Source organism: Cyrtonyx montezumae, unplaced genomic scaffold (genome assembly GCF_038088225.1).
Source record: "Cyrtonyx montezumae isolate F1298 unplaced genomic scaffold, pur_monq_1.0 scaffold_4, whole genome shotgun sequence".
NCBI classification, from domain to species: Eukaryota; Metazoa; Chordata; class Aves; order Galliformes; family Odontophoridae; genus Cyrtonyx; species Cyrtonyx montezumae.
The window spans coordinates 27,574,458-27,589,418 of record NW_027072045.1 but is presented as its reverse complement, the minus strand read 5'-3'; the positions used below and the strand labels follow the sequence as shown (position 1 = coordinate 27,589,418).

Below are 14,961 nucleotides of genomic sequence, written 5' to 3'. Positions count from 1 at the left end.
GAGACAAAGAGCTAACCAACATGTCTAGAGATGGATGCATGCCTTCTTTGACATGCAGAACCAGGGACCTGGCTGCCATGATCAACAGTTTCTGCCAACTGCTACACACTCCTAAAATATTTATGTTCTTGTACCTCCGTGAAGCATTTGAATAACGTTATGCTAACACCTGTTCTACAGCTAGGCTTGCTATTTTTTGTGCCCTCACAGGCTGAGGATGCATGGGATTTGATTCTCAATTTCATTAAATACTGGAAGAAATAGTTATACTTGAAATCAAAACATGCTGTGGAATAGTCCCATCCACAGACACGCTCATCCGTGGACAACACTCACAAACAGGGAGCAAAAAGGAAAATCAGGTTTGCAGACAAGCCTCACAGTTTTCAGGTTGTTAGCAAACATATCACACTTTCTACGTGTCCTCTGTGAAACTGTTGCTTTAAATAATTGAACTCTCCACAAAGTCATTTTGGCAGTAAAGAAGTGCTCACAAAGCATATGATGTTCCAGGAGATAGCTAGACTGGTCTGACAGGACTCAAACTCTCACACGTAAGACTTGTTTTAAATTCAATTAAATTCTGCACAGCACATCAGGCCCATCAAAGGCACAACACACTAGTGTAGGCTTTCACTGCAGCAACATGGATCCTCTCTGATAACAACTTCTAATGATTCGTTGGTTTGGAGGAGGTGGAGCATGAGTTATGTTCAGAGAACAGTTTTTGAATTATTTCAGTTGAAATATTAAGCCAAAGAATTACATCAGAATAATGTTTTCAGAAATCAAGACTACGTCTTAAGAGTTCAAAGTTCCAGATATATTTGGAACTCTTGCTTCAGAATTCTTGTCTTTTGCCTCCAGCTTACAACATTCAGGCTCACACTTAAACACACCTTTACATAAAACTCAAATGAAGAAACAAACTATTATTTTTATTAGAGCTTAGTAACAAAAAAATTGTGGCTGGCAATACACATTCACAAATAAGAGCCGTGCACACGTTCCTTATTCAGTGATGAGGAATGTATTCTTGATTCAGTACTCCCATTACTAACTAAAAGAAAGACTGGGGAGAGGAAAAGTATTTTAAAAATGAAAGAATGGTGAGCACTTCGAAAGATGAATCAACTGAGTACTTGAAAACCGAATACAGAAAGTATCAACAACTAGCTCATGCAAAAGAATTGAAATACAGCAGCTACAGCTCATAGCTCTAGAAGAGCCCCATCCCTATAAATTGATCAGAGAACGACTAAGCTCAGTGCCACCAGGAACACACAAACAGCAATTAGTGATATGGTATGGATGGCAGTGGTAACAACTAGGCTTAAGTTAGATAACAGACTACTCGATAAGAAGTTGTCCTGTTCTTCACTGATAAATGGAAATTACAGAAATGGTGTCAACAACAAATACAATTTCGGCGTGCGGCTGAAAACCCACAAAGATCAGTGTAAACCTTGCATTACACCTGCACTTAGTTCACTGCTATTCTATAGATGTCGTTCTGGAAACAAAACCCACAGTCAGAAAAAATAAAAGAGATCAAGACTTACTTGTCAAGGAAGTCCTTGTCCACAACTGCACATATATCAAGCAGAGGATTTCCCATTCCAAACAGGACGTTTTCACTGTAAGAAAACCAATTATTTTCAAGTTAGTTTTGCATTTTTCTTACAACAAAGTTCAAGACATTTTTTAGTAGAAAATAGTTTTATTCAATGAAAAAATCAAGTAAAAAAGAAATGCAAATCCTGTCCAGCCTAACAGCGACGATCTACCTGTCATATAGAGAGTCAAATCTAACTAGAATAACATTGTGATCTGTATATTGATTATAAGAAGTCAAATGAAGAATATAAAGAACACGTTCTTTTGCTTCAAAGAACTACATTCCGGTTGCAATACCGAATTTTAGGCAAAGGGAGAACCAGACCAAGTTATTAGAACTCCACTGAACAAACTCAGTTGCTAATAGCTGATAATTTACAATTTAGGGGGCATTTCAATAGACTGAAATTAAGAGCCTATGGATCCTCTATGGTCACTCATCTTAAAAAGCAAACCATTCTACTGATTAAAAAATAAAACAGGAATAGAAGTTGTTACCAATTTGAAATCCTTTATTATGACTTCCCCTACATAAAAACAAGACACCAGATAATACCATCAACAACTGAAAGAGATAGCTTTTCCTTTTTTTTTTTTTTTTCTCTCCAGATTCGTTGAGAAAATATGTATTTCATTTTCCTGAATAGCACATACTTGGGTGATAATGCAGTAATACCAAAGGATTAGATGCAGGCCTGGTGACAAGTAGGAGTGAATGCAGCTGTTTTCCAGGGCTGCCTAAATCTACATTCAAAACCATCAGATTCCTTGCTAAGCCAACACCTGCTGCCTCCAACTGGCACAGCAAACACTTGCTTCAGCTACCCAAGGTAGCTTTAATGTGAATGCCACCAAATGCGCCTCCATCTTTACTATGTCTCTATCAAGTATTTGCAGAGAAGGCATATTCCCAACCTCCACATCTCTCACATACTACTGCTATAACACTACAGCCTTCACCAACTGATTGTTAAAAGCTTGAGAACAGTATTGGCTCAATCTCAATGTCAATGAGTTTTCAATTGTTTTGGCCCATTCAGAGTAAGAGGAATGCTTTACAGGCTCAACATCTACCTACTCAATGATGGATTTAATTAACTTCTCCTCAGTAGAATAAGAAAAAATAACACAGAGCAAGCAGAAAGGAGATGACATGGAGCAATCTCATGAACCGTGTCCAACAAAGGCTGAAAGCTTATTCACGTACTTCCTCTCACGGCTACTATAAAAGAACCTTAGCTGACAAATATTTGTCAGACTTGAAGATACTTGCCAAAAGTAAACAGTTACACTTCCTCTTCTTCTGGGGATGCCACATTATTGTATATCTAACACTGAATTCTTAAGTATAGAAACGAAAAGTGGCAAACATTAACATCCTTAATAGAGACATAGCAAACCACACTTGATGCAGTTTCATTTCTGTTATAGCTTTAAAGACAGGTCTTTGCAGCTAGTTCACTATATTGCCAAGTCCACGTGCAAGACTGCTTTGAAGACAGAGACAGAATGCAGCTCACTCGACAATGAAATAGGAAACATCTGCTTAGTAAAAGCCTGCTAGACTCACTAAATATTTTTGTAACTGTGTTACAAAAAAAAAAGTATTGTTTCTTCTAAATACAGAAATCATATATAAAGCAGATCAAAATAATGTAAGTTAATCTAGCTAGAAGAAAAGAGGAAGAAAAAACAGATGACAATTGAAGCAACATAAAGGTAAAGAGGACTGCACCTGGAGCCCCTATGCAATACATTCCTTCTATTTTTAAAACTAAGTATTTCATCAGTAGTATCAAAGAATGAGCAGTGATACAGTAACACTACTGTACCTGATGTTTAGCCAATTCTAATATTTTTGAGATTCTAAATAGCAATAATTTTACAGCTACACTTCAGAAAAAAATTGATATAATGGCTAACTTCTATACAAATCAAGCATCACGCACACACACAAAAACAAACAAACAACCAGCAGCTGTACTCCAAAAATTCTTAAAAATACACCTAATATATTGAAAGCACTACCAAAAAGTTAGGTTGTTCAACAAACAAGTACAACAGAAGCTAACAAATATTCTGCTGGGGCAGAAAGCTTTAAAAGCCAACACAGAAATTAACTATGCGAGGTATCGTTGACTCAGACGTAGTATGTCACACTGACTGTGCCTGGTGAAAATACCTTTTTGGACAAAGTAGGAAGAGTGCAAACAACCTCTTTTCAAGTCATAAACTAAACACTCAGCCAATTTAAGCAGGCACCACAGTGACCAGCAGTTTCGAATATCAGATTTGTGAAACACAACATGAAAAGTCCGGCATCTGTGCTCTTTGACTTTGCTCTGAATCTTTGGCATGTTCACACTGATTAATCACACTGACACTGACTACTTTTCAGGGTAGCACAAATCACCCATTCCCTTCAGGAGCTGCAAATTATCCTCACTGTTACGCTGTTGTTCTTGCGCGGCAACAGATGAGCTACGGCTGTTACTTGGTGCTATGTGCCCAGTAAGAAAAAGTATTAGTCACATAATGCCATAAAGCCATATAGTGCAAAAGAACAAAAGTAAACCTAATATTCAGGATCACAGAAAATAGTAAACTAAGTCACAGATGCAAGGAACAGATAACTAAATGTTATCTTCTCACCAACCTTAACACTTTCAGCACCACATGTGAACCTTACTGCCCTCCTGACTGCTACTCAGTCGCACAGGTGTCTAACCTGGACTGACCGAACATTCACAGATTATTTTCAACTACCTAAATGTAAAAAACGGAGAAGAAGCATCGACAGTTTCCTAAGATGTGAGATTTCACAATACGTTGGTTATCTGAGAGCTACACCTCAGCGCCAGACATGGAGCAAACACTCATGTACAGCACAGCCTCCCCGCCTCTCTCTCTTCTCCTGCATTCAAGTACTGCTATCTAATCATTCAGGAAGGATGTTTCTGTTTAACTCAACCAACGTATTGCAAAAGAACAAGAAACAAGTGACAACTTCTCCACACGCAAAAATTAAGGGCATACATCTGACTATATGTGGTACGTATATATAAAAAGCTGACACAAGCCTGTAACTTGTTCAGACACATAAAAATTCCCCAGTAGACAACACTGCAGGAACAACGTCAACTCTCTTCACAGAAAGCTTACATGCACAGAGCATTTGCATTCTAAACGCTTGGCAACAAGCGATGTATTTTATGAGTTTGTCTTTTAATGCTGGGTTGCACAAAGAGTTACTTTAATTGTAAGTTCCGTGTAGCCCATTAAATATCAAATCTTCACCTGCTAATTATGGCATTTTCTCGGGAGATTGCTAAAACCATGAGTGTCTCACCTACAGCCAAAGCATTTCCTGCACTATGCTCTTCTTATCACACTGCTGAAACAGAGTACAGTCAAACTGGTGGAATATAAAAAGAAAGCAAACAAAAAGCCCAGGAGTACTGACCTACCTTTCAAACATTTTGAAAAAGATCAACAAAAGTAATCATAACTGAAGGATTCGGAAAGCTGTATCCAAAATCGTGGTCATACATCAGTAATAGCCCTACTGCTGCAGGCACTTTTAAAAATAAAGTCCTGTTTCAAGTAGGCTGCTGAACGCTGGCAGCACTGTGTCGGCGTACCAACAATTCTGTTATCATCCCATATCACTGTGCGCTCCACTGGAACAGCAGCATCAAAATGTCAGTGGAAGCACTGGCTGCTGGTACATAGGGTGGGGGAGAAAATGAGCTTCTGGGTACTGAAGCGTCATGTTTTTAACAACAACAAAATATTGAAAAGCATTTCAGATTTTTCTGTTAACTGCTGCAAAAATATTTACATAACTCTAACAAACTGTAATGAAAACTAAGTTGATAAATCCACCCTTTTTATTGGTCTACAGCAGCCTCATCCTGCTGTGTGGCTGCAGCATCCTCAATCAGTTCTCATGCTGAAGTCTCATTTTATAGTCAGAAAGCTTTAATAAATACAAAACGACCGGGACAGTTGTGTGTCCCAACTGCACAGCATAATCACAACACATGGCAGCCGGCTGTGTGCCAGCCTTCCATCCATGATCATAAGACGATGTGCTGTGAGACTTGAAACGTCAGTGTACCCGTAAGGGTTTGCTCCTGCCCTCAGAGGCAAGGCCAAACAGCACACGTTCTAAACATTTACCTTAGTCACAAAGGAATATAGTAAAACCTCACACAGCCTAAGATTTGAACTTACCAAAGGTCACCTACAGTTAAAATAAAACAGCAATAGTACAATATTAGCTGCATGTGAACAGCTAAAAGCTTTTGACTAAGAACATCCTTCTCTCATCTTCCTTCCCCTTGCCATGTAATTATAAGCGAATGACAACTGCTGTCAGCCATAGTCTACCTGGCACTAAAAGCACATCAGAACTGCCACGGCATGACTCCAGACCATCTCCCTCACACCACAGCCAGCCAGTCACCTCAGCACACAAGGAGCCTGCAGGACTGCTCGCACACTGTCATTATTTAGGTCTTAACACAGAATTTGGCAGGGGAGCTACATGTCTACGTGCTGACCTAGAGGAGCATCTTCACTGAAGGCTTCGACCATTATGAAACTTCCAGCGTTCTACAGGGATACAACCACAGGATCATACAGACACAGCCCAGAGTCGCAGCCTTATGGCAGCAGAGCCACACACACACATGCCAGCGGCTCCGCTGCCACCAAGCTCCTCACACAGCTGTGCCAGCCCCAGCCTGGCAGTGCTCGCCATGCTGCTGGCCAGGGCAGCGTGAGGCCTGCCAGGAGCCAGGAGGGTCCGCAGCTCCACACACGCCTTCAAGCACCCGAGGGCTGACCAGAGCCGGCGTGCGATGAAAGCTGCAGGCTCTCCTCATACGACCAACTCATTTAAAAATGAAGCATTTTTGGGAAGCGGGACCGGTCACAGTAATTCACTTCACTGATATGTCAAGAGCGTCAGATTTATCACTCTTCAGTTACACCCCGACGCAGCGACAGAGCCGTACCGCCAACAGCCCGGTGCCGTACCCTGCTCCTCAGCGTTCGCATCTCAGCCCAGATTCGGGTCAGAGCGCTACCACGGCGCTAGAAGGCTGAAAGCCGCCCGGGGTCGTCCCCCGCCCGTGTCCCAGCGGCGCCGCACAGCCCCGGCCGCGGAGGCGGTGGGTGACGCCCGGGCGCGGCGCGCTCCACCTGCCGCCCCGACAACCGCGGGCACAGCGCCGCGGAGCGCCGCCGCCCGCGCCGCCCCGGGGCGCTCCGCCGCGGCACGAACGGGCGGCGGAGAGCGCGTTCGGCGCGGAACTCCGCACCTACACACCGCGCGGGGGGACAGAGAGAACAGAGCGCGGGCGGAGGGAGAGGAACGCCGCCCCCACCCCTCCCGAGAACGGCAGCGCATCGAGGCGCGGGGCCGGGAGAGGGAGCCGCGGCGGGCTCGGCGTTACCTGAGGGTCGGCATGGCTCCCTCACGGCCGCCGCGGAACCCCGCTCTGTCGCGGCGTCGTCGTCTCTCAGCTCAGCGTCCGCCGGCAGTTGCAACGCGCGCGCCGCCTCGCTCGACCGTGACTGAGCCGCCGGCCGCGGCCCGGCCGCCCCGCCCCGCGCCCCGCCCGCCCGTGCTCCCCGCCATTGGCCGGACGGCAGCCAGGCCACGGCCCACCGCGGCGAGGGGAGCGAGGGGCAAAACGGGGTGCGGGCGGCCGGCCCCGCGCCCCGGTTCGGAAGCGCGGTACCGGACGGCGCTGCCCACCCCGCGCCCCCGCCGCCATCTTTGATGCGGGCACACAGCAGCGCCTAACCCACCCCTCCTCTGCTGTCACGTCCCTTCCCCGCGCGAGGAAGCGTGATCACCCGTGATAATTAAAAAAAATGTCATCGAGGTAGCATATAGGTGCAGAGATCCCATGACGCTGCCCGCATTAAAGATGGCCAGCTGAGCCCAGAGCACTGCTGCCACGGGACCGTGAGAATCGGTGCGCTCGCGGCGGAACCCCAGCCGCTCCCCGGGCCGGGACAGTCCCCATGCCCGCAGCCGTCCCACAGCCACGCTCCCCAGCACCCGCCACGCTGCCGTCCTGGGCACCTGCACACCACTGCTGTGCTGTCCTGGGACAAATCGTCCAACCCCGCAGAGCTGCTGCACGCGATTTTTACACACTGAACAGAAAACCACTGCGGTGACAGAGATGAGATTTTACTCGCAGGTTGCCACGGCAGCTGGCAGCCACCTGTGATACACAGCTACCGGCATCAGTTATTTTCCCAACCGGCCAGAGGCCGACTGGGGTCAGTGAGGAGATGCGGACTAGCTGCCACCACGTGAGCCCGTCACCAGCTAACCCGCACCATCCCAAACCACACAGCGTCCAGAGCTGCTGTACCACAAGGGAAAACCATCAGCGAAGCCAGGGTCATCATCTGTCTCCCTCTCTTCCTGCCCACTTCCTCTTCCTTAGGCTGCCAGAGTTACTGCTAGCTACCCCACACCGATTTGGCACTGATTTTGTTAACTTAGCAGCACCAGAAACACCGACTCATTAAACTGATGTCAGAAAAGGCTGTTTATGCCAGAAGTGAATCCTGTGTTGTTCTGTTAAGCACAGCTGTATTGTTTCCAACAAAATATGTAAACTTTATGACTTCCTAATCATGCATTTATTGCCCTTAGTTCCCCTTCATCTACAACATGACAACATCATACTCAGAAAAATTAAAGCCAGACTTCTCACTTATTTGCTGATTTTCCGGTATGTCAGATACTGCCAAAATTTGGGGTGCTTTTACAGCATCACTTAAAGATAGCAGGGATATTTATGCTTAATACCTGAGCTTGGACAGATTTTCTGGCACCTCCAAGCAGAACTCAAAACCAAACTATCACTCACAAAATTCTCGTTATTAAAGTTAGTCTTAAAATTCAAATTAATGGCAGTAGGAAACATATCTCACCCCTTGATTTTGCAATACATAGTACAACAGGCCCCCAAATCCCTCAAGGAGAAGCATGAACTCTAATAAAATATAAACACACAATGGCTCTATCCTCTAATCTGAATTCAACAACTGATCAGACTTAGTTTAACAATTCTAGTGCCTAACAGCCAAGCCTGTTTTGTAACTGAAAACACGGGCAAAAAATCCTGTCACACAAATGAATATAACACTAATACAGCTTGGTCTTTCTTGTCCCATCACACATAATAAAGCAATACAGTAGTAAGCAATAAACTCATTTTAAAGAATCGAGAAGTAGATTCTCTCATAAATAACAGTCTGGCTTTAACAAGCACATAAAGAATATACAAAGGAAAATAGATGCAGTATGTGTACCTGGTGTGTCATACACCGCCAGCCAGGTGGGATAAGGGATATTAAGCTAGAGTCCAAACAAGGTACCATCAAACAGTTCTAGCCTTCTACCCACTCAACAAGATGGGATGAAAAGTGTATTTTTCTAGGAAATTAAGCAGCCTTTTATGTATATGTGACATCACAACAGCATCTGTCAATAGGACATTATAAACTTACAGGTATTCCCAAGTCTATGATCATCCTGCTTAAGCCTGCGGATTCTACTGCTGCTGATGCCTTTGGGGCACGGCCTACCACTAACTGCTTTGTTTGATAAACTGACACAGAACTTCTAGACATCCTGACACACAGCTGGAGCAAAAGCACTCAGTAAAATGGTCACTTATCAGTTACAGTCATTCACAGATTAACTTTATGATGGTTGTACCACAACTTTGACTTCTACTGATACCCTGCATGAGTCAAGCAAGCCAGCCTGAACTTGCTAAGCCTGTCCAGCACCTCCCAACCTTGTTCAGCTTGCATGGAGCAGATGGCCCTTGTCTTTACATGTGTTTTGGCTTCAGAAATCCCAGCAAGAAATACACAATTCACAGCTTGCACAACTGAAAAAAAAAAATAAATAAAAAAGGGGCTGCTCCAAAAGTAATGCCTTCTATTTATTATATTTCCCCACAGCAACAGTGGCAGATGTTGGTGGGATGGCAGTAGAGGTTGAATCTTCCCACCAGAATTCCCTGACAGTCTGTTGATGTGTGACAGATGACAGCAGAGGGGCAGTGTGACACACACAACAGAGTCTGACATGGAAGCGCGTATGAAGCAAAGGTGTGTCACCAAATTGCTCCATGTGGAAAATATCATACCCACTGACGTTCACTGACACTTGCTGAACCAAACAGTGGATGTGAGCACAGTGAGGTGGTGGGTGGTGTTCCAGCAGTGGCAACAGAGGGTAAGCTTCACTGGTATAGATTTTTGCAAGCATAGTATACTATGAAAAAAACGCAGTTAATGGTGGTGACTATGCTGAGAAACAGTGCTTTGTAGCTGAGATTATGTTCTATTAAATAGTGTTGTTGTGCTTTTCATATCTGTTGTTGTTTCCAAGGAAATAAATCAGAGGCATTACTTTCAGAGCAACAACTGAAAGGGTCTAGCCACAATGTCCCCTAACTGCTTCCATGACTACGCAGTAAGGAGTAAATCTTCATGAACATGTCAGTTCCTGTATATGTTATAAACTATTATACCTTAGATAATTCCTTTAAAATGCTTACTTATCCATCACAGTATGAATTAAAAGTGATCTGTATCCCTACCCGATGTAACAGTAGGCAAACATGTGAGAACTTGCAAGCAGCAGTTCACTGATCTGGGGAAACTCCACATTTTACACATTTGTAACCTGTATTATCCCCGACACAGGCAAACTAGCTCTTAGCTTTGAACTGTTAGGTTCCATACCACAGTATTAGGAACTAAACTGTCCAGATGAGAACACACAACCAAAAAGTTCTCCATCAATCCTCATACTCCACACAATCCTTGAAAAAAATAAAAATAAACCTGCCTCCACGCAACTTGCAAGACAGGATGATCTTTTACATAATAGCCTCAGCAGCCATTAAAAAAATCAGACTAGCATGCAGAAAGACCATAAACTCTTTCAGTAATAGAATTTCCCAGATCTTATATGCATTTTATAAATGAAAAACAAAATGTTCTGAAAGTATTTCTATAGAGAGAAATTAATATTTTACAACAAAATGCAACACACTTGAGCTTATATAGATCTATTAGCCAACTAAAATATTTCTTTCATTTCAAAATCCTATAGCACAATCCTATTTCTTTTAGAGCAGCTTCACAGATCATACAGCTGAAAAGCAAAAGGAAATCTATAAAGCTAAGGATATTGCTGTCTTCATCATACTGTAGATAGCTATACATTTTTTCCATCTCCATTCAAGTCAAACAGCCTAATCCTTTAGTTACAAGTGCTTTGTACCTCTGAAAGTACAACAGCAAATTACAGTATCTTTCACTGGAAATGAAATCCAGAAGTAGCATGAAGCCAGCAAGTCACTTTATGTTACCACATCCTTCAGGTGTGGCTCAGCTTTGACTGCAGTCCATCAATAGTTACAGTTCAAAATGGGGGAAAAAATTCCCTTTCTTTCACTTAATTCTGAGAAATACTAAAAGACATCTCCCCTTCACACAAAATGCTTATTTATTGTATAAGTAACACTAGCCTGAAAACTGAAATGATTTATGAAGGGAGTTAAATACATAGAAAACAAAAATCCTTGAGAAAACCTTGTGTTCACAATATATCTTCAATTTACTTTTTTCAATAAGATAAGGTTTCCCAACATGTTGCCAGCAAATACTAATTAATGACATTTAGATAGCAACACATTCCCTGATTCTGTAACTGGCTTTGTGAAATACTCATGTACTTTGCCCGTGTAAGTAACTACTCAAATTCAATATCACAACCTTGAACTACAAGCCAGAGCTGTGCTTCAAACAGTTCTACTTCAAATAGACCTCAGAGACAACAGAGGAAGCCAAGGTCTTGTTCTGCAGAAAGTCTATTTCCCTCTGTCAACACTATATTCAATTACTTCGCTATTCATTCAAGTCTCCTTTCCAGACCTCTTCCATGTCTGTTTAGAAGTAACATCAGGAGATCTGATTAGATGAGAAATCCTACACAAGCGGTTTCATTTGCTGAAAAAGAGAGAACTTGCAAATCTCAAAGAACAAAACAAAACAAAAAATTGGAGAAACTCAAAAACTCATGATGAAATACATCTATTTGCCTTGGCTCCCCTCCTACATGTAAACATGCATGCAAGTGCCTTTAAGGACAAGACCAGTTCTGCTTACTTCAGTAAAAAAAAGCACGCAAAGCCAGAGGTGTACGTTTTTGTAGGACATTAGGGTAGTACAACTCTACTGCCAGATGGGCCACAGGTAATGTCAGTGAAGGGAGAAGACACCCACCATGCTAGTGCTTCCCAGCAGAAATAGCCTTCCCACGGCCTCCTCTTTCCTCAAGTTATGCTTTCTCAATAAAGCATGGGATTTCCTTGATTGTTAAGTATTAAGTGTTGTAACAAACTTCTCCAATGCAAGAATGAAGAAATGTAGAAACTGTATCCCGTGACACTGCTTCCATAGATCTTGCATGATCACACCAACAACCAGGGGAAGACATGCGTTAATCTAACTAGCAATTGGAGTTACAGATCTGAACAATGGAAACAAGTGCCTCGACTGTTACAGCAGCCCAAATGACTTGCAGTGTCTTCGAGTGTATTCCTGCCAGCACAACTTTGATGGTTGCTGCCATTACATCCTAAATAAAACAAAATTAGAAAAGTATGTTGCTAGCATCTTTCAAAAATGTTTGTTTTCTAAAGGTGTCTAAGTACCCATGTGGAAAAAAGAAGTCTTGGGTTGTTATTTTGGGAGCAAACACAATAAGGCACTAGTCTTACCTCTCTTTGTACTGAGAGGCTATCCAGAGTACTGACAGGGAAAGTTATCTGCATTTGTAGATGTGGGCACTTGCAAAGCAAGGGAAGTATAAGCCACAAAGGTGTAAACTGAAAAAGATATAGATGGAAAATGTGGTGGATAAAAAAAATAAAGGTAGAAATGACGAGAGAAAGAAAAATGGTTTGCTAAATTCTAACTGAAAGCTTTGTCACAAGTAATTTAAAATATTCAGAAGCTTCTTTCATTTTTGGAAAGATGATGAAGGAATAAGTTAAATTAAAACCTAGCTTATTATGAAAATTAAAAATGCATGAAATCAGCAGCATTTTTTACAGTCACCAGTACCAAGCTGTCTAAAATCCAGTGGAATGGTAACAACAAAGGACTGCGTTTGACAACAGTTACCACTGAGTGTTTGATAATTTATTCTGAAAAGCAATTGTCTAGTAGTAAGAGGAGGAATATCGTACTTTGTACTAGTAGTCAAAATTGTCAAATTCAGTGCTTACACTGTCTTCAAGTAGATCGATTTGTTCCTACAGCCAGCTACATCGTGACTATTCAATCAATACTGCAGCTGCACAACTGCCACAGGGCCATCACGTAGCAGAGGGGACATCACCTCGGAGGGTTTCACAAGCTAGTTCTTTTTTTTTCTTCTGCAACTATGCAGAACTACACACAAAAGCTCCAAGAAATCTACAGAGAATGTTCACATTCTTTCATGAGCATGACATTAACAGAAGATTTGCCGTGGTTTCCACAGACCTCCAAGACGCAACCCAATCAAATACAAAAGGGCACAAACCCTTTTTAATACTCCTTTATATTAATCCCTCATGACATTTCTAGTAAGTTGATACCACTGCTCAACAACAAACTGTCTGCAGCTCTGCATGTCTACTTTCTGATCAAATGGCATAGTTTACACGCACAGTGATATTTTACTTCACACAGCAGAGATACGTTCTCAAATCTGAAACACACAACAGGCGTTCATGGCCTTGCCTAAAGCCCACTGGTTTTAGTGGAGATTTGCACAGTCAACAATGACAATCAAAACCTGCCACCCAGCAGAGTAATGTCTGCACGATGCACTGCTGTGCTGGGAACACCAGCTTGTATCTCAGGCTTTGTGTTTTGCTTGCTTTGTGGCAATGCCAACAACCCTCCACTGCCTTCGAAGAACTTCCACTGAACCAGGTCAGCTTGGTCCTTGTAAGAGCATACCACCATAGACTCACATGCCATTTCAAATATCTTTTACACTTCTAACTCAGTACTTCAATACTGTTGGGATTTTTGTTTTGTTTGTTTTTGTTTTGACTTTTTTTTATGTTTAGGCTTCAAGCAGGTGCAATGTGGTTTCTCCCCAATAAGCTTTGTTAAGTAGAAAAATACTCATTTCCCGATTCCTTGCCCCTCCTCACTTTAAGGCCATGAAAACGCCCGGTGCTCTTTGCATACAGCTCACACTGCTGTATGCCATTTATTTACATTCCGGGCTCAGTTACTTTTCCCTTTCCATTACCTGCAGCTGCGCATGCTAACTATTACTAGACTTGAAAAGCCAGAGAAGTGCCCTGACTTGGGCAAAGTGAAGACGGTCAGCTCTGCTCCCTTGGGACGGGTGTCCGCTGTGCTCACCTCAGCCCCCGAGTGCACTGCTTTATGCTATATCTGAGCGGGTCACTAGTTACCGCCGGGATGACATGAGCATTCCGGGCCTTCTGTCATTAATCTTCATATCCTGAGCACTTGCAAGGGGATCAGGTATCACACAATTCTATTCGCGTCCCGATAATCCCAGGAAAACGCAACCGGAATGGCACCAACAAAGCCCCGCTGCAGCCCTGTGATCACACTCTCTCACTGAGAACCCTTTCATTTTTCTGCCACGATATTAAAACCGAACAGGTCGCCTTCTGCGCGCGTCGTCAGCCAAAGGCTGCAACCACGGAGCACCGCTATCCGTGAGCAAATACCGCAAGCGGCACCGAAACCTCGGCCGTCCCACGTTATTGCAAATGAAATCCTGTTACAGGATTAAGACGTCCTGACAAAAACCCGTCTGCGCGCGGACACTGCCGGACAACCGCAGCCCCGTCCGAGGGAGCGCACGTGGAGACAGCCGCGGCTGCACCGCACCGCCCGCGGGGACCCGAGGAGCCGCGGCACAGCCCGCAGCACGTGCCCAGCCGGACCCGGCTCCTCCCCAGCGTCACCCACCGCCGCTCCGCGCTTCTCCGTGAGACGCGGCCCGCCACCGCCGCGCATTACCTCAGCTGCTTTGGCTCCAGCTTCAGCTTTTTGGCTTGAGGCTCCCCCGCTGCCATCTTCGCGCTCGGCTCGGCTCGGCTCGGCTCGGCTCGGCCCGCCCCGCTCCGCGCGGCACCGCCACCGTGAGGCGGGGAGCGGACGGCCCCGCGGGCGCCTGAGGAGAGCGCGCCGCGCCGCCCCCACCGGCCGTGTCTCGGGGCGACACCGCCCCTCCCGCCCGCG

General features: G+C 44.1%; 1 protein-coding gene across 7 annotated transcripts in view; it reads right to left on the bottom strand.

Annotated features, from left to right (window-relative positions):
* ADK (adenosine kinase) overlaps nucleotides 1-14,931 on the bottom strand; it is a 260,222-nt gene extending 245,291 nt beyond the window's left edge. For 3 of the 7 annotated variants that reach the window (XM_065746522.1, XM_065746524.1, XM_065746521.1), the window contains exons 1-2: nucleotides 14,740-14,881; nucleotides 1,563-1,637 (exon numbers count right to left, since the gene is read on the bottom strand). In XM_065746522.1, coding sequence (XP_065602594.1) covers nucleotides 1,563-1,637; nucleotides 14,740-14,795 — 131 coding nt within the window. In that variant the 5' untranslated portion in view covers nucleotides 14,796-14,881. Of the gene's footprint in view, nucleotides 1-1,562; nucleotides 1,638-5,084; nucleotides 5,169-7,079; nucleotides 7,190-14,739 lie in introns of those variants that run through there. The other 4 variants (XM_065746519.1, XM_065746523.1, XM_065746525.1 and 1 more) reach the window with 3 other exon arrangements.
* Between the last annotated feature and the right edge of the window lie 30 nt (nucleotides 14,932-14,961).